The sequence below is a fragment of the Muntiacus reevesi genome, chromosome 3 (assembly GCF_963930625.1).
Source record: "Muntiacus reevesi chromosome 3, mMunRee1.1, whole genome shotgun sequence".
NCBI classification, from domain to species: Eukaryota; Metazoa; Chordata; class Mammalia; order Artiodactyla; family Cervidae; genus Muntiacus; species Muntiacus reevesi.
Genome location: NC_089251.1, coordinates 165,893,393 through 165,913,190, shown reverse-complemented (window position 1 = coordinate 165,913,190; position 19,798 = coordinate 165,893,393). Strand labels below are relative to the sequence as shown.

Sequence of the window (19,798 nt, the reverse complement as noted above, 5' to 3'; positions counted from 1 at the left end):
GGCCACTCTCCTCTTAAATACACTTGCAATCTCACCTCCTGCTGCTCTCAAATAAGGGAAGGTGGGAAGGCAGTGCCTTGGACTATCTGATGAGTCTTGTGTGAATGGCTAATAAAGCACTCATACTTTAGGAGTTAGCTAATAACACAAAAGATAATTTCCATAAAATGGGTTTATCCTCTGAATAAAGCCCTCAGTCTTCTGGAATCTTTGAATATTAAGATTCTTGATTTAATAGCACTGCTCCTGTAAGAGTTCTCACCCAACCTTGTATGCCTTTGGAAAATTGCTTACTCTCTGGCGTTTACTTTTCCTATAGAAAATGAGAAAATTAGATTGTGTTACCTTGGAAGTTGCTTCTAATTCTAGTGTTCTGAGTCTGAATTTTGCTTCGACTCCAGCACCTTTTTACATTAATGTGGCCCCCTGGATCCACTGCATAACAGTTTGGATATATAGTCAAGAAGATTGTTGTTTGGGGTTTTTTTAAGGTATAAATACTAAACCTAGGTTGGACAATTTAAAATAAGGCTGACAGTTTTCATACATAGCACTTTCTAACTTTATGCCCTCAGCGGTGTTCTCCTTCCATGCGGCATCTCCAGCATATTCTGTACTCCCCCTTGCCCCCCAGGTTTCTTGACTGGCTCCCAAGGCCGTGAACTAAAAATCCATTTTCTGGTGCTCTCAGTTCAAATCAGAATTGTTTGCTTTCCTCCTTGTATTCCCCCTGTCCTCACCAAACAAATGACAGGAAATGGCAATTATAACTTGTATTACTCAATTCAAGAAACATTCTTATCTTTCCTTTCACTCTTGATTGATCCTTTTAAACAGAGACCCAAATGAAGTTTTTTTTTTTTTCTTTCTCTTGATTAACTACTCAAATTATTAGTAGAATATTCAGCTTCCATCTTTATGTTACGGGTTTTGATGTCTGGAAAGAATCACTTGTGCAGAGATCCACAGAGTCGTTTGTCATATCTTCTCTGTTTCTAGCTAGATGGCTTTCTTCCGGGTTAATGTTTTTAAGAGATCTCAGGGGAAGATACTTTACAGTCGCTTTTTGCTAAACCTTTTTGTTGTCAGAAATAGCTTCTTCAAAATTATTGGTAACAGCAGCCAGCATTTATTAAACACTAGTGAGTCCTGGTCTTAGTGTTTTTCTTATTTAACTCATTTAATCCTCACAACATGCCATGTTATAGGTACCACTGTTACTCCACTTGAAGAAACTGAGGCATGTACCTCATAAACACCTTTGCCCTGGGTACACAGTGGTCATGCTGGGATTAAAATTGAGGTATACTTTCCCATTTTTCTTCATTAACAGGAAACCTGTAATGTCATTCCATTTTGCAAATGAGCAAGTTAAGTAATTTACCCACAATCCCACAGCTGGTCAGTGCAGAGCGAGGGTTTGAACCAAGAAAGACCAGAGGCCACACCCAGAGTGCCTGCTGTGTCGTTTCCCATGACTTAGATACACTCCTTCCTGCTGGTCCCTGCAGCAAGCCGCTGGAGAGAGAAGACAGACTGTGAGCCTTCAAGGAGCTTTGGGGAATACAGGCTTGAAATACGCCAAAAAATACTAGAGATTAAGAATAAGATTGCTATTAAGAGGAAATTTTTTAAAAATGTATATTAATACTATAAAGTCTGAATTATTAAATATACAGATGGGATGAAACCGATCCAAATGTGTAAAAATGTTTAATTACAGTGTATTTTATGAAATCGTGCTTTTCTACCTTCAAGCAAGCACATATAAAATAACTCCCCTTACAAAGTGTTTGTGAGTAGAGAGGGCCAGAGAGACTTGGCTCTAATAAATAAAAAGGAATTCTTTAATTGCTGTATTAATTATTAATAAATGAATTTGTATGTGGAAAAGGGAGCTGAAAGCCATTTCATCTTCATAGCCTTTCTATTTCCTAAGGACAGACATTGTCTTGTTCGTATGTTCTCTAGAGCAGGGTCTGTCACAAACTGTCCACAAATATTTTTTGCATATTTGTCACTAATTGCAAAAAGTGAGGGCCTAGCCTTAGTTTTGCAAGGAGTTAGGAGTATTTTCTTGAGCAACTGACAGGAGTTCTGAGCTGCGATTGCCCCCAGGTGTCACTCCATGTGTGAATGTCTGGGGCCCCCATGTGCAGCTATAGACATTGCGCACGAACTCAGCCTTGGTTTTATGCCTTGATGTGTATAGTCGTCTTAGGAAGCAGGGAGCTTATAAGGAGATGAGTCTGACGAGCCTTTATTCCTAAAGTACTTGGTCAGAGGTGCTTTTCAGAAGGGTTTAGAGTGCTCCCCTCTAAAATAAATCAGATGCCATCGGAACTCTTCCTTCTCCTTTATTCATTAAAAGTCAGCATTGGCAAACTTTAAATGACACCTAGTTGAAATGAATGCAGCTCTAAAATAGTGAATTGCATGTTAATAATCTTACAAGTGTTTCAATTCAAGAGGAACAACGTATAAATGTCACCCACCAGCTACTCCAGAGAGCCTTCTAGGCCATGGAAGCCTTGGGGTCACAATGACCCACGATTTTAGTCCCCACTCTTGCTCTTAAATTAGGCTGAATTCAGCCTCTTTTCTACAGAAGTGAGGTGTGTCTGTCGCATGGATTCATTTTACCCGCCGTGAACAGTGCTGCTAATTGGAGATCTTGTTCTTTGGCTTTCTGGAGGCTGGTTTGTGTGCAGGTCACTCCTGCTTCGTTTCATTCATTTCTCTCCTGAAACAGGTTGCAGTGTTCTTGATGTGTGTACTTCTTCCTGTTACGTTAACTTGATTTTTTCGTTAAATGGACAGTGCTAGGGAAAAGTATTAATTCCATAGTCTGTAAAGCTTTGTTCAAAATTTTCTAAATCTTTATCTTGCTCATAGTAGGAAAAAACAAATTGTAGCAGATCATATTATAGCCAAAGGTGATTAATAGCATCATCTTTTGATGCTCAAATTTAGCCTTCAAGCTATAAGGTTGAAGCTTGAATTTTTCTTAGCAGACTGATAATCATCTTGACTTTGTCAAATCCTGGGAATTAGGAAAGAAGTAAGGAAAATTTAAAGTACAAATCGACTTCACAGTAAGAAAGAAAAAATATACAGCAACATGAATTTTGACTAGTGTGAAGATAGTTATTTCACTTTGCTCATTAAAATCAACAGCATCTGGGGTGCCAATGTCCCCTCCCCTCGCTGAATGACTCGGCATCCCATGGGGCGTGGTCATCCTGTGAACTTGGATCGCCGGCCTGGATCAGGACAGTTGTCAATGGCGGTGTAGAAACGCAGGATATGGACAGGCTGCTTGACTTAAGTCTTAGCAAGCTGCCTTTTCCTGAGGCTCACAGCTCTGCCATTTTTTAATTTGCTTGTTTTAAAAGAAATGACTAGTGTTCAATTCAGTACACGTTGGCACCACCGGTCCTCTCTGAAGGCTTCCTGCACCTGCCATCAGGTGACGCGGATCAGAGCCCTCCCTGCAGGGGGAGCCGTTCCCACGCCGTCCGTGGGTGTGTGCAGGGCGCAGCAGCTCTGAGCCCAGGGAGGACGCAGGTGCTCAGGCACCTGTGACAAGTGAGAATCCTTCCTTCCTTACCATAGGGCTTTTACTGTTTTATGCCGAATTTGGCTACTGAATTAAGATAATATAATTTTACATTTTTTTAGGGCAATAGTTAGCTTTTTCTTATGCTTTACTCTGAAATAGATTTGAATATCTGCGCATATTGAAAGTAAAAGGAGGCTTATGATACAGTATACAGTAAAAAGAGTTTTGCTGATGGAAAGTTATCTTACTAACATTGGGGCAGCTTCTGTCTGTTCCTTGACAGATTCTAATCATTGTTAGCGTCCAACGATAGTTACTATGAATATTTTTTTTCCCACAGCAACCACAGGAGCTAGAGAGTCTTGTATTATACCCTTTGTGCAGATGAGGAAACTGGACATTGTGGTGACGAGTGTCTTTGTGAAGGTCACACACATGCAGACGTTTATGCCCCTGCTCCTTGGGAGCCTGTGCTCCTCTCTTCTCTCCTTGCTCTGAAGTCAGAACCAGCATCGGACTTGCCCATGTGTTCCCAGGCCTGTGTGTATGTCGGCCTTGATGGTGGTGGTGGAGAGGCACCAACATGCACACGCAGCTCCCTGCCCACGCGGCTCTCTTCAGTCACCCTCTCAGGGGTGCCTGCCCTCTTCACTCTGTCCAAGCTCTCCCTGCTCCCTTTTCCATCCGAGTACTCGGCACCACATGGCGTGGTCTAGGTCTATCTATTGACCTATCTCCTGCCAACCAAAGTGGAAGCTCTCTGCCTTCGCTCACCGCTGCATCATCAGCAATGAGCACAGAGCGGGCACAAAAGAGGCTCTTAAAAACTATCTCCTGAATGGATGGAGACAGAATTCCAGGGTTTCAGACAGAGAGAATTCTGGAGTATTCCTTGATGCTGCGTTGATGCTTGATGCTTGTTAGGCTGACTGCTCAGTGCTGAAGAATTACCTCTGGGAGACGGCACTAGGGATCATTGTTGTCTGTTTTCTCTCTGTGCTTCTGTATCTTCTGTATTGAGCTCACATCACTGTATAATTACATTTTAAAGGAGTTAATTTTTATAACATAATGGGAAAAAACTACCAAAAGTGAAACATTAAAGTCATACTGTAAGGCAATGAATCTTTCCATTTCTTTTACAAGCTTTATATCATATTATTATTGCTTTTGCATTTCGAATACTTTTTAAAATGCATGTTGACCTAGGAAAAATGTGGTGCCTCTTGTATCAGTTCAAAAGATAAATTATCTCAATTTCCACAAATAGTAGGGTTTACTGCAACTTGGGGTAAGTGCGCTTTCATTTTGAATCTATGGTCTTCTTAACTACTCAGTCCGTTTCTCTCCTAAATCTGTGCCTGAAAGCATAGCACTGTGTGATCATTCTAATTAGAAAAGTAGCATTGGAAGGTTTTTGAAATACAACTTTTTTACACGGCAAGGATCTTATTTACATGAAAAATGCTCTCAAAATCATTTATCATTAGGAAAATGAAAATTAAAGCCACAAGAGTATTCATAACAGCTACTGGAATGGCTGATATTTTTTAAAAATTTGCAATATCAAGGATATACAGTAGAGCACTTGGAACTCTCATATGTATTGTGGTAGAGTTTCTTACAAAGCTAAGAACGCAGTTAATGTACAACATAGCAGCCATCTCTGGGGTTTACCAAGAGAGATGAAACATATCCACTGGGAGACCTGTGTGTAAGTGTCGGTAGCTTCAGTCACGATTGCCAGAAATGGGGACAGCCCACATGTCCACAGAAGATGGAACACAGCTCGGCAGCAGAAGGGAGCAGACTCCTGATATGCACAGCGTTACGGATGAATTTCAGAAGCATGATGCTGAGTGAAAGGAGCCAGCCCAGCACTGCATGAGTCACTTTCCATGGCATCCTGGGGAAGGCAACACCGCAGGAACGGAAATCAGGCCAGTGGCTGCCAGGGCTGGGGCGAGACTGACCGCCAGACGGCTGCTCTTTGTCCTGATAGGAGCACCCTCGCCGTGTCTTAACTGTGCTGGTGGTCACAGGGCATGTATGCTTGCTAATGCGTAGAAATTCTACCTCCATAAACATGACAAGTGTAGTAGTAGATGACCATAAAAAGTGCTGATTTAAACCTAATTCACAAATGTGTTCATCGTAATGTATAGCTAATTATTCATTTTTTTCAAGTGTCTGTTCTGTGATTTGTGCACCATTTTACCCTCCACAGCAAGGGGAAATAATATAGGACCTTGCATGCAGTAGTTGTTCCTAAGTCATTGTTAGATGGTTGAAACCGAGAAGCAAAATAGCTGGAAACATTTAATAATTCCGTAGAAGCTGTAACCTTGGGAGATTAATATTAACTAGCAAATTTTAAAATTGCAGAGTCAGGTACAGAATTATTTGTGATCCTCCTCAAATAATGTTGGTGATGTGAATAGAGTGTAGCTCCTGCTTCTGTTATCTGGTGCTTGAATACAGCTCCCGGTGAGTTAAAATCTGAATTCATTCGGTGACCAATTTTCCAAAGCTGGTGTGCCAAGATGAACCCACTTGAAAACTGTGGGCTCTCGGACTTGGCTGCAAGGCCCGTCCAGCTGAGGTGGGCTGGCCTAGCATCTGCTGCCTTCATTGTGCTTAATGCTGGATCCATCTGTTTTCTGTCAGAGCCAGTGCCAACAAATTACTAATCTATTAGAGAAACATGGAAATAAGATTGCACTCCTCATTCCTGGCTTTTCCTCTCATATTTTGCTTGGCTTACATATTTGGTTTTTATTTATTTTGGGGAGAAAGATATATTATCGAGTAGGCAAAGTGAGGGGGGTGTGAATCATTTACTCCTACACATTTTTAAAAGATTATGGAAAAAGATTGTATTAGTGATTATTGATAATATTATTGTTGATGATCGTGATGATAACTATAATTTATTAGGTAATCCCATGCTTGGCACTGTACTAGTCACTTTCTGCCCATTGCCCATTAATATTGTTACTTTATCTGTCAAAACTCATGTTCCAAGAGGTTAAATAAGTTGTCCAAGGTCGTGCTCCTAGAAAGTGTCAGAACCAGTATTCAAATCCAGTTTCTACAGCCTGTGCTTTATCTGTTGCTGCCTCTTAAGCCGTTTAAAGCCTTTAGAAACCATTTTTATCCAGGCATGTGAGTTTAATGAGGAAAGTCTTTTAAAGTTTCAAGGAGAAGAAAAGGGAACTTTGTATTTCTTCCACCAAATAGAGGCCTCTATAATTAGAACATATTCCCTTGACATGTGCTTTTGAGTGCCAGTTTGTGAAATCAGCCCAGCTGATTGAGGGAAAATAAGCCTGGGAGCCCAGCGTTCAATGGGCCTTTCTAAGCACGAGTGCACGCATGCGTGTGGGTATGCATGGTGGTTGTGCTCTGATGCATATTCTCCCGGGTTACAGAATGCTTCCTGCTGTGCAATGAAGACCAGCTGTGGAACTGAGCAACGCTATTGAAACAGAGCTCTTCTCTTCTTATCACATAAAATGAATGAGAAAGATAGAAAATGGGGACAGGGGTACTGGACATCTCAGTTGTTTTCCTTTGTGGTTACTAAAATACAGCCCCTGACTGGCAGTTAAACCCAAGGTGCAGGAACCCAGAGGGACAGTATTTCTCTGTTCCAAGTATGAGCAGCATTCTACTTCAACTACAGGCAGGTTTTAGCAAAACCAAGGACCTTCCTCTCATATCAAGTGCATTATGGGCTTAGTCTGCAATAACCATGTAAATGCTTGTTTTCTAAAACAAGATTAAAGTGTCATTTCATTTCCTTCGAAAGCAAAGGGTACATATGTTTTCACTGAATAACGTTTCTTACCAAATGAGTCACTTACCAAGTGTTGAGGGAGGGAGAGTGGAAACTAGCTACAGAGGAACAGGAAGAATATGTGGATTAATTTCGTTTGCATTCAAGCTACAAATGAGTTTATTTTTAATAAAAGCAAGAGCCAGGGAAGAGCACTGTATCTCACTGATGTTATCAGACAGTCTGGAGGGAAGGGCTGAGAGGCGGACGGGGTGGGGAGGGGTGAGCCTTCATCCTACCACAGAGCAGAGTTCCAAGGACTGTGCTCTGGGATAGGAAGAGGGGGACACAGCATCTTGTCCACTGCTCTGCAACGCCCCCATCCAGTGTGAGCATAAGGTGCCCTTTCCTCTAAGATGATGTGATGGGAAAGTAGACGGGGACAGTCTATGTGGTCCCATGGGACAACAGATTCGGAGTCGCCTCAGAACTTTTTATAAAGAACTTCAAAATTGATAAACAGTGAATGTTTACCTTTTGTGTTGTGTTGTGTAAGTCACTCAGTCATGTCTGACTCTTTGCGACCCCATGGACCCACCAGGCTCCTCTGTCCATGGAATTCTCCAGGCAGGAATACTGGAGTGGGTTGCCATTCTGTTCTCTAGGGGATTTTCCCAACCCAGGGATCTGACCCAGATCTCCAGCATTGCAGACAGGTTCTTTACCATCTGAATCAGTGTTTACTTACAAACAATATCAGGTTGATTATTTCTGCAGTGGCAGGGTATCTTCTTGAAAACACGGTTTATAGTTGAGGTGCTGGCATAAAACACTGACTCGCTTGCAACTCGGGGGCACCTGAGGTGATTGTATTGAACTTCTGCTGTCCCTTCTCTTCCTTTTGATTTTCCTGTCCATTCCAGCTCCTCAGATGGCCAGTGCCTTGTGCTGCTGTTCCTCCCCAGCCCTTGGACTTCCAGGAATACCCTGGGGAAAGTAGCTGCCGCCTTTAGCAGGTCACTTCTGTGCTGATGGAGCCCTTTCTTAAGGAGCTTGTCCCAAGACTGGTCTGTCTCAGGGCTCAGCGGCTCATGGCCAGTCTGGCCGGCCACTGTGTTTGTAAATAAAGTTTTATTGGAACACAGATGCTCCGATGCATGTGTGTGTCACCTCTGGCCACATCAAGGCAGCAGTGGCGGTTTAGTTTTGACAGAGATCATCTAGCCCACAAAGCCTAAAATACTCACCCTTCAGCGAGTGATACGCTTCATGGACAGCCATGTGCGAGAGTTCACAAACAGCACCTAACGAAGAGATGACATCAGTCACTGTTGAAAACTCAGGTTTGGAGGTGCCCTTAAGAAAACCTGCTTTCACGATTGTGATGATGCTGTTATGTCAGTGTGGTTTTCCGTTAAGTGTTTGAGAGGCCAGTCAGGGGTGCAGCTAGCGGAATACAGTGTACAGACCACGGCTCTGAGGCCTGTTAGCCACATGACCTTGGGTCAGGTCACTCTGCATACCGCCTCAGGCTCCTCTCCCTAAAGTGAGGACACAGTGACTGGGTTCTCTTAAGCTTGACGTATGGATGAAAGGAGGTAATGCAAAGAACTTGGAGCTGAGGTTAGCACACAGGAAACATGGATTGCTGGGTTTTATTGTTGCTGATCTAATCCAGTTTCTGCTGGAGAAACCTGAAGAAGCCCCTCCTCACCCTTAGAACACGCCCCAGGCTGGGAAGCCTGGAGAGCGGGGCCCTCTTCCCTCTGCGCCCTTCTCACAGCCGCACCAGCTCAGCAGTGCCTTGCTGTCACATCTGCTCTCGCTGTCTGTGCTGTTGTTCACTGCCTCACCCACAGGGGCCCTCTGTCCTCTTCTGCGTTATTCTCATCCCACCAGTAACCCCCGACCACTTCTACATCCATATTTGAGACACTTTACACAAACTACATCATTTAATCCTAACAGCAACTCTTCAAGTAGACTGAAATAAAGAGGATCCTCTCTGTTTTAAAGGGAAGAGAATGAAACCAAGAAAAATTAAAAACAGCTTACCTAAGGTCACATGGTTGGTATATTCACAGAGTTTTTACTCAGCCCCAGTTCTCCCAGATCCCAGAGCCTACCCCACACAGATTCCTGGGTCAAGACTCAACGTGGTTTTTCAAAAAACTTCACTCAGCCTGCCCCCTGCGGATGACCCCCTGTGTTCCTACTCTGCAAGGACTTACTCTTCTTTGCTTACAGTTTTTACAGTGCCTTATCTTTTCTGTTTTTGCTTTTGTATTTCTTCTTGTCTTTCCCCTGCTACTTCACCTTGTACACACACACACACACATTCACAATCTTACGTTGTGAACTTCTTGAGTATAGGAATTGCATTGTATTTAACCTTACATCCCCTGTGCCTAGAACAGTTACGTTAGGTAGATGAGATTCTTCCAGGAAGTGGTAAGGACACGTGGAGAAATACTAATCCATACTCTCCAAACACTTCTCCTTTTACATATATTTCATTTCCACAGTCACTTATTGGGAGGCAGCATATTTTATTGGTTAATTACATTGGTTCCATAATCATTTTGCTTGAGCTTGAATCCTAACCTACTAGCTCTTGATTTTCTTCTTTTGTCAATGCAGTCATGGTCGTATCTATATTTCTCATAATTATCGGAGGAATGAATGAAATCATAGATGCAAAACACTTAACCTGATATCTCACACATAATGTGTGTGGTTCAGCAGTTATTGTTATCGAAGTGGCATTATACATGCCTTCAATTTAGTTGACTATAATTTATGTACCCTCAACCAAAATAAAAGGTGTGGAAGGAGAGAGAAAACAAAACTGTGGAGCTAGTCCCGGCCATCTACCCCAGGAGCGTGTGCCTCATGTGAGCAGGGATGGGGGTGAGATTGCAGACGCTTATCTCAGTCTCAGAGCCTGCCTGCTTGCTGTAGTGCCACCGTCCTGCTTTGCTGAGTGCCATGCTTGTGCTTAAAGCTTACTTAAAAGACATGGTGCCAGGTACAACCCAGCCACTTTTATCTGGTGCTCAAGCAAAAAAAAAATGTCTCTAGATACCAGAGACAAGCTGACTGGATTGGACTAATTGCAGGTTTCCACATGACCCCTCCTGTGGGGTTTTGAAGGGTAATTTTGACCATATGTGCATGTTTCCTTACACCTTCTGAACACTTTATTGTCATGTGGTAATGATGTACTGGTGCAGTCTCAGGTTGGAGTGCATCTAGGGACTAGGGGCTAAAATAATTATTTTGGTTGAATTTTGGTAAGAACATGAGGTGTTGAATGAGCTGAAGCACCACTCAGCACTCCATCTGTGTCCATGCAGAGATGGTTTCAGAGGTCAGCCTGGGTTTCTCCATGTTCCAGTGTCCTCTGTGGCTCTTTGCCTTTGGGATGTACAGAGATCGTATGCTTTGAGACTGCCAACCTCATCAGCACCAGTGGGAAAGGGTTAATGAGGATAATGACTCATATTCTATGTGGAGCACATTGTTGGACCAAAAGTACTTCCAGCGAATGTTTTCACAAGTTCAGATAATAAGAACAAGGCTCTAATTTGTGTTTGATTTTTGTTTAGGTAACTACTCCAGACCCCCAACATACAGTGGGGTGCCCAGTGCAAGCTACAGCGGCCCAGGGCCCGGCATGGGCGTCAATGCCAACAGCCAGATGCATGGACAAGGGCCAAGCCAGCCATGTGGCTCCATGCCCCTGGGACGAGTGCCATCCGCAGGCATGCAGAACAGACCATTTCCTGGAAACATGAGCAGCATGACCCCCAGTTCTCCTGGCATGTCTCAGCAGGGGGGGCCAGGAATGGGGCCACCAATGCCAACCGTGAACCGTAAGGCACAGGAGGCAGCTGCCGCAGTGATGCAGGCCGCTGCGAACTCGGCGCAAAGCAGGTATGCTGTCGGGCGGGCGGTATGCGCGGACATGTGCTCACGCGCGGAGCCAGAATAGGTCATCCCGTCAATGGGGGTGGAGAGCAGCAGAGGGCCACTGTGCTTGGCCACCCCTTTTGTGTCACATGTATCAGAAAGGCCAGAGAAGTAAATGATAGACTGTGTTCTATGAGACATGGAGGAAGGAATCAGTTATGGGAGGTTGTTTGAAATGCCTGAGAAGAGCCACTGCACCTAGCCACCCAGAGCCAGTGGTACAGGGCGAGTCTGTGGTTCCATTTAACACAGCGAGGCTTAGGGAGGAGACTGTAAAGCCTAGAAACGGGCCCAAATCTAAACATTCAAAAAGAACGCCTCCCTTTTTTGCTTTTAACCTCACTGTAGAAATCCTTATGAAATAGAAACGTTGTATGTACACATATGTGTATTGTGTGTGTTTGTCTAAATGTATACGTGTGAGATTTATTGCTTCGTGTTCTTATGTTGTATTTTTATTTTTCTGGGCATATGTCTCTCTCTGTTCAAACCAAAAGGCAGTTAGCAAAACAAGGATTGTATTTCTGAACGTTTAAGTTGATAGAGCAAGGCTTTAGCCTCAATTATTTACTTGTTTTTAATCCTGAAAAAGTCTTGAAGTAAATACTCGACCTGTTTTAAAATAATTGAGTTAAAAGTTCATGAGACAAAGTAACTATATAAAAGACCCACATGAAAAAATGTTTGAATTTTGTTTAACATATGTTAAGATGTTTAAAACAAAGGACACTGAAAGATATGCAGTCCATGGGGTCGCAGAGTCAGACATGACTGAGCGACTGAACAAGACGGTATCTTCAGGAGAAAAGAGAAGATTCTGATTTTGTCAAGGGGAAATAAGAGCTTTGTGTGTGTGTGTGTGTGTGTGTGTGTGTGTGTGGTGTGTGTGTAAATGTATCCTTTTGTTACTTTTCCTCTGAAGCTGCTATTTGAGAATGTTAGGGACCCTTCCAGTCTCACTATTTGCTCTACAAAATAATAAATTTCCTTTGAGGAATCAAAATGAAAGTCAGATTCTCTCTTCTTACCCCCTCCCCCCACCTTTCTCACTCTTATCCATGTTACAGTGACTTAGAATCTTCTGAACCCGGGCACTATACCTCTGAACTGAACGTATGCAGGCTGCAGAGAGAATGTTTTAATATACCTGTCTGTGAGGACTGGTTGGGCCCATCCAGTTGAAGTTCTAATTTAGGTTTAAATGAATTGTCCATTGTCACAACTCAAAAACAACACAAGTTATTTTCTTTTTAAGGAGAAAATATTTGATTGCATTTGACATGAAACCTTGAGTAGTGAGCTGGGAAGACAGTAACTGTAGAGATTAAGGCAGAGTTGTTTGATGAAAAAGCTTTGCTGTGTTCCCTTTCTGAATCAGTTTATATATACTTCTATATAAATTAATGTATACGTGTACATCCAAGCATTTTCAGTTCCTTTTTCTAATCAATAGACCATTTCAAAGTCTTGCCTTCATGTTCCGCCCGTCAGAGCTCTAATATGGAGTATCAGACCACCCTCTATAGCCACCACACCTTGGTGTGGAGATAACGTAATGGACAGGGGGATTCATACTTGTCTACAGAACAAATCCAAAGAAGCTGTTCTTCTGTTCTACTTTAGGCCACCATACATTAGGTCGCCTGCTTATCCCAGCCAGTCTGGGGCTGGCGGACGCCCCATGTTTTCTTCCCAGCACCCCAACTATGGCAACTCTCAGGCTCCCATGATGCACCAGCCTGACCAGTACGGGTAGGTAGCCGCACACCCTGACTTGCTGCGGGACCTGGGCATTTGTTTAAGCTGTTAATGAACATGCCATCTGGCTGCAAAAGGAACACCCAAAGCAGGAGCGTGAAAGACCTAAGAGAAGATCCATCTCAGAGGGGGTTGTCTTTTGTTTATTTTGTTTGTTTCGGGTTTTTGTTTGTTTTGTTTGTTTCGTTTTTTCATCTTCCCTGGCAATACTGTGGTAGTTTGGTAGAGACCTGCATGTCGCCCCCCAGATCCTGTCTCTGCATGGCTTCGGCATGGCTTCTTTCCTTCGTGCCTGAGAGGAAAACAAAAAGTTTTATCCACGTTAAAATAATGAAGTCACCTACTCCGGCGTCATGTCCCCCACTGTCGTCGTCCTGTTGTCTAGGACTTGTGTTGTGCAGCACTGTTATCATGACTGTGTTACTGTCATTCCTGCCACAACAGCGACCTGCTCCCACACACCCCCCGAATTCACAGAGTAGCGGGCTCATTGACGAGAGCCCCAGGCAGGAGGCGGGGCTGAGGTTATTAATAGGACTTGGGGGGGGTCTAGTGACATCACTGAGCAAACATCTATATCAAAGATTTCTATTCTTTCCTTCTCCCAAGGAAGATTAGAATATCAAAGTCAATGGGAAAATACAGCCAAATAATCCAACACAGGATTTTTTTTCCCAAACACAGTGTTGCCATATTACTATGTTTCAACACAGGAATTACATACAGCAACAAAAAGTATCTCTCTTCTTTCCTACTACAGAACTGTACTATCAGGCCGTCACTGTCTTTAGGTTAATAAATAATCTTGAAGTATACTGAGTGTTTAAGCAAAAATACTGTTAGTGATCTTATTTAACATATAGTAATGATGAGATTATCTCCTGTAGATTGAATTGTGTTCAGGAGCTAGTTTCAGTAGAAAGATACAACAGTTTTGTAAAATAAAAAACAGGGAACAATCAACTAACTTTGTTTGAAGACTGAACTTACAGAATTGTGTTTTCACTACTCGTTATGAATGTATGACACAGCTTTTTAATAGCTTTATATTCTGTACATGTAGTTAAGCAACAAGTGCAAATGATAATTTTTCCATTTGAGAGTTCTAAATCCTGTAAACATGGTCCTAATTGTCCCAACAAATAAAGAATTCTGTAAACATAATCCTAAAATTGAAATAAGTATGGAATGAGGTAAACACACTTATTTTGGAGAAATTGCCTTTCATCTTTTTTCCTTTCTCGTGCTACATTCAAGGTCACTTCCTGAGTTGGTAGGAAGATAAGAAGGGAGAAAAGCATTTATCATCAGCTGCTAATCCATAGGCTCTGTCCTTTACCAACTCAGGAGTCCTATTTAGACCCACAAAGCTAGTTTGGCTGGGCCTTGCCAAGCCACATTAAGCAGCTGTGTAAAATGAATTTAAATGGCATGCATCAGAGTAAAATCTCTTCCACTGGGGCAGAAAATCAATGTTCGCCAACCAGCACGAGAAGATCAGATCTGCATTTCAGCCAGCAGCATCCAGATAGCTTCCTCAGAATACAGCACCTCCTCCTTAATTAAAAATAAGGAAAAGAAAGATGTTGGCGTGAGTCCGTAAATCATATGAAACCCACTTGACAAAGGCTCATCTTTGCAGCCCCATTCCTATTAGCTCTGAGTTTTGCCATTTGTGTTTACACTGTTCTTTCTGAAGAAGAAAGAAAGTTTTATTTCTATTTTAAATCTCCCTTCCTTTGCAGTATATATAACCTGTTGTGCCCCACCCCCTTTTTTTATAGCAGAAGCTTGAATGTGAGAAAACATGTGTAGTACATGTTTCAGGGCTGGCGGTTAGGAGATCTGATTTTCAGCATCGTTTTTGCTTTACCTAACAGCTCCTTGCAGCAAGTTGTGTTTTTGCTTTTGTTTTCTCTCCTCGTGGATAGCTCTATGAGGTTAAAGTTAGGTTGGCAACTTGAAAAGGCAGTTCACTAAATGGCAGTTTTTAGGGAAGAAGTAGCTCAAACCTTTCAAAAACACAGTATTCAGAATTTGTTATGATGACTTCTTTCTCAAGTCAGAATCCTGAAGGGCCTAAAGCCTATGAGGGAATCTGAGAAAGACAGATTTGAGTTGAAGGGAGGAAGTGAGCATGTGAGAGAGAGCGTGTATGGGGGTGTGTGTGCGTGTGCATTTAGAGGCAGAAAGCTAACTGCAGAAATGAGGGATCATGGCAGTTAGGCTTCAGTTTCTCAACTAGTTGGATGTAAGATAGTTTAGAGAAAAAACAAAACGGATTTAACTAGTTTTACTAATTCCTTCTTTAAGGGTGACACTGAGCATAAAACTGCTGCCTTGAGTATTTAAGGAACTTATGGATGAATCAATTTTTGTCACCTTTTGAGTGAAGGACTCCCTCATTTTGATTTTCAGACAATTTATAATAGAATGTTATGAATCTTACTGTTCAGCTACTAGGTTAGCTGCATAATACTAGCCAGTAAATTGAAATGAACAGTTTGTCTGTAATATCTGTCCAGGGTAGCCCCCCATACACACTTGATATACTTTTTACTCAGAAGATGCCTTGCTGTATTCAGTTTTAAAACATTTCTAGATAATGTTCTGTTCTTTTGAAGCCATGAGAAGCAGAAAGTGGGAAACATGAGTTGTCATACTAAAAGCCTAGTCAGAGCTGGCAGATGACGTTCATATTCAGTCCAATTCTGACAGCATCACTTTGGAAGAATTCTGAGACATTGTCGAAGCGCAGGCGAGCCAAAATTGGCCAGCAGTTTAGGAAAGATTTTGACTTACTGCTTCTAAAGAAGCATTTCCATGAATCCCAAGCTGTAACATAGTCCTTCATATTTGTTGAATGATTGACCTCTGTGCTTAACACACATATACACACATATGAAATCAATTTTCCTCAGTCATTTAGTGTGTTTTGCTTTCATTCATTCATTCATTCTAGGTGCCACCCACCTGGTATTGTCCAGCAACTGACATTTTTGCTCAGTACAGCTGATCTGTGGATTTGGATATTTCTGCATTATCCAGATTTTTTTTTTTCCTTAGAAATGAGCTCCAAGGAATATACATGACTTCAGTGAATTTACAGAAGGCCTGGCAAGCCCTAGATCTTTAGGCCATGGTAGATTTTGATTCCTTGAAGTCAGCCAGCCCGAGCACCTCCTGTAGCTCAACGTTAATCAAGTCTCTAGTGGCTTGAGGTGGTTTGTGTCAAAGTCCTGGCACAGAACTTTAGTAATGTTTCATCAGAATCGGTTCCAAGAGGATGTAGAGTTCCACTTGTACAGTAATAGAATTTTAGAGCTGGAAGGACTTTAGATGTCATCCAGTCTGTACCCCTCAGTTTTATGATGAGGGAAACCAAGACCTACAACATTACTGCCCACGGTTATTTAGTTAGTTACAGGAGGGGCAAGGCAGACCCCAGGGCCGGTCTCCTGGACCTGTTGCTCTTCCTGCTGCTTAGTGCTGTCTCTCTAGATTTTCTTTTAAAAAAAAAAAAAGAAAAAGTTCTCTTAATTTTAGTTCCCTGTCATATCCAAAGGCAGATCTACTATTAGAAAGCAAACATTCATCAGTGTCTTACTGGCAACCCAACTTTATGTGCTGAGGTCTGGACTACTCGTCTTCACCGGAGGCTCTGCTGCAGCTGGAAGGAAGGCGGTGTTCTGCTCCCCACGCAGACTCGCTGCGCATCACAGGGAGTTTGTTTCTGGAGCCACACACCTCCTGAGATGGAGTGACAGTTTACTTGGTGGCACACAGTTGGGCTTGAATTTCTATCCTTTTCACCCTTTGATTGCCTGCCAATTACACTTTAACATTTTGCATTTATTCTTGAGACTGGAGTGTAGCTGTTGAAGTAAGAATTCTGAGCCGTGCAAGAATAGAAACAGAAGTTGGCATTTTTACAAATGCATACATTTTTGTGATGCTGTTACAAGCCATATCTGTCATCCTTTTCTGTCCCTGAGAAACTCCGCAGTGGACTAACTGAGTATCAGATGGAGGAAAACTCTCAGACTGCTTAGGTTTTTTTTTCTGTTTTTTTAAAAGGAGCAAAAATGAGTCAGTTTGAAGTCTCATTTCTCCTGTCTAGAAGGAATTATTATGCTGAATATCACAACCCTGAGTCTGGAGACCTACATTTTAATTCTTTCTTAAGTCATAGTGAAAGATCAGATAACTGAAATCTAAATGTTTTTGTTTTTAGTAAAGTAGGAGATTAGAGATTTTAATTAATACTGTTTTTCAGTCTTAGCCACTCTTTAACAAGGTGAATAAATTTCATGAAGTCTTGGTAGCTGGGTCAGTAGCAACCTAACTATTGGTGTTGACTTGGCTGACTATTCTGTGAGAGTCTCAGCAGTGGTTTCTCTGCTTGGAAACAGCACACACACACCCAGGTGGGTTGGTGTGTCCTCGTGGGCCTCCATAGGCGCTTATGTCTGTCTTCTGTGCATGTGCACACACACACATGCACACACCTTCCAGCAACTATTCTTTAGTGAGGTGTATTTATAATTCATTTTCCCTGTTGCTATTTGCCAGCAAGGCACTTTTTCTCTATTATTTCCTTGAAGCCAGTATGACGCAGTTCTGCTGATGGGCAAGGAGCCACTGATGTGGAAACATAGTAATGGAGATGGTGCATTAATGTGTCAAAGAGAAGGAGAAGAAACGTATGTGTGTCAGGCCTCAGCTATATTGGGCTTGAAGAGGTCTAAGTGATTTGTGTTAACTAAGAATTTAGCCCTTTGGATTTTGGCCAATTAGGTTTTAAAATAATAGCTATGATTTGAAAAGCCATGTTATTGAAAGACAAAGCAAAAAGATTTCAAAGATTTAAATAGAGTTTTAATTTTTGCAATTAAATATAAGCCTTTGCTTTAACATCTAAACATTATGCTTTCATTTATAGCTCCTTTTTTTTTTTTCAAAATTCAGAATTTGAATGAATATTATTATGTTGATATTTTAAGATTATGATTTCAAACAAATCTTTCCGTTTCAAAATTACTATGGCAGCCATAAACCACATTTATTAGTCTTCAAATTAAAAAAAAATTAGTAAAACATAGTTTTTAAAAGACCAGGAAAAATTGTTTTTTAAAGTTTAATGAGATCCAGGGAATCAAAGTATGAAATGTACAGCAAACCTTTTAATAGACTAGAGTCTGTGAAGTTCCTTAAATGACTGGATATTATCTAGAGAGATTTTTAAATAAACACACACACCCTCACACCAGGTGAGGCTCATGAGCCTGTTTATTGTTATAAACTGGGGGATCCTGGTGTGGGGACCAGCCCAGTTCTGGGGCCTGCGTTAGGGATTCCTGCAGCTGAAGAGCCCTAATGAAAAACATGGAGGGAGGAGGCAGGACAAGCGCGAGCTCAGGTGACCTGTGCTTTGCACCTGGTAGACTCTGGCTGAAGAAATCACTGGACCAGGGCTGGGGACACTGGGTAGAATTAGGAGAGACTGATGTTTAAATAGACCTGATACCTTAACTCAGGCTTAGGCGATCTTTTGTCTCATTTTCTACCTCTGAGTATCCTCACATAACAGTATCTTTCTGATACTCTGTGATAGTCCAAGCTCCCCTCCATACCTAGACCTGCCTTCTCAGGAGGTCTCCCATCCAAGTCCCAGTCTGAACCTCTTACAGGGCCTCTTAGAGGGTGCCATCCTTACAGCCGAAGAGTGCTCACAGTGACATGTGTATTGGGTTGGGGCTCTTATTAACCAGATGGGTCTCCCATCGGCGGAGTGCATGCCCCTTTTCACTCGTCCAGGCCACTTGTCTTCATGTCTGACCTCATGGGTCTCGTGACATCTCTGCCTCCACATACCACATAGTTACACAGGACAAACAGATTAGCATATCTGGAATCAGCATTGCAGTCCACCCATGAAAAAATCAGCAATGTAGCCCAGTCAGTCCCAGCTGTTCAGAGTTGTTCAAGTGCGGCTGTTGAGCGATCACGAATATGTCAGGTAGTACTGCTGGCCTCAGCCCCAATTTGCAGGGCCCAGGCTGAAACCCGGAAGTGTCAAGTGGTTCCCAGCCTGAAATCTCATAACCTCAACAGAGCTTTGAACTGAAGGCAACAGGAAGAGTTTATAAGTGGTGAAGAAGATGTGATCCAGTCTGCGGCAGGGGAGGTGTCGCCAGTGACCATGTGAAGATCATGGGTGGAGAGGATGCTGGATTCTCTGACAGCTCAGAGGACCTCTCAGCTGGTAGCAGTGAGGCTGTGGGAGCAACTCCCTGCGGCTGTCCTGATCTTGACCTTCATTCTTATTTTGAGCTCCATTTCCATCGCATAGATTAAAATACCCAACTGTAAGGTGGTGCCATTGGTAAAGAATCTACCTCCCAATGCAGGAGATGCAAGAGATGCGGGTTCAATCCCTGGATTGGGAAGATCTCCTGGAATATGAATGGCAGCCCACTCCAGTAGCCTTGCCTGAAGAATTCCATGGGCAAGAGGAGCCTGGCAGAGTACAGTTCATGGAGTCACAAAGAGTCAGACAAGACTGAGCAGCATAAGATTTTGTCCCTTGTTAACTCTTAGTGGAATGGTTTTGACTGTTAAAAACCTACCAGGAAGAACTTGCTGGATCCTGCCCCTCCTGCTCCTTTGAGCATCTGGGACAGACATAAAGAACTATAGTTTTGCTCTCCTGTTAGGCCTTTTCTGCC

General features: G+C 42.5%; 1 protein-coding gene across 5 annotated transcripts in view; it reads left to right on the top strand.

Moving 5' to 3' along the window:
* Window positions 1-19,798, top strand: part of ARID1B (AT-rich interaction domain 1B) — a 409,096-nt gene that overhangs the window by 337,374 nt on the left and 51,924 nt on the right. For 3 of the 5 annotated variants that reach the window (XM_065931067.1, XM_065931064.1, XM_065931066.1), the window contains one exon: window positions 10,949-11,276. In XM_065931067.1, coding sequence (XP_065787139.1) covers window positions 10,949-11,276 — 328 coding nt within the window. Of the gene's footprint in view, window positions 1-10,948; window positions 11,277-12,935; window positions 13,065-19,798 lie in introns of all 5 variants that reach the window. The other 2 variants (XM_065931065.1, XM_065931063.1) reach the window with 1 other exon arrangement.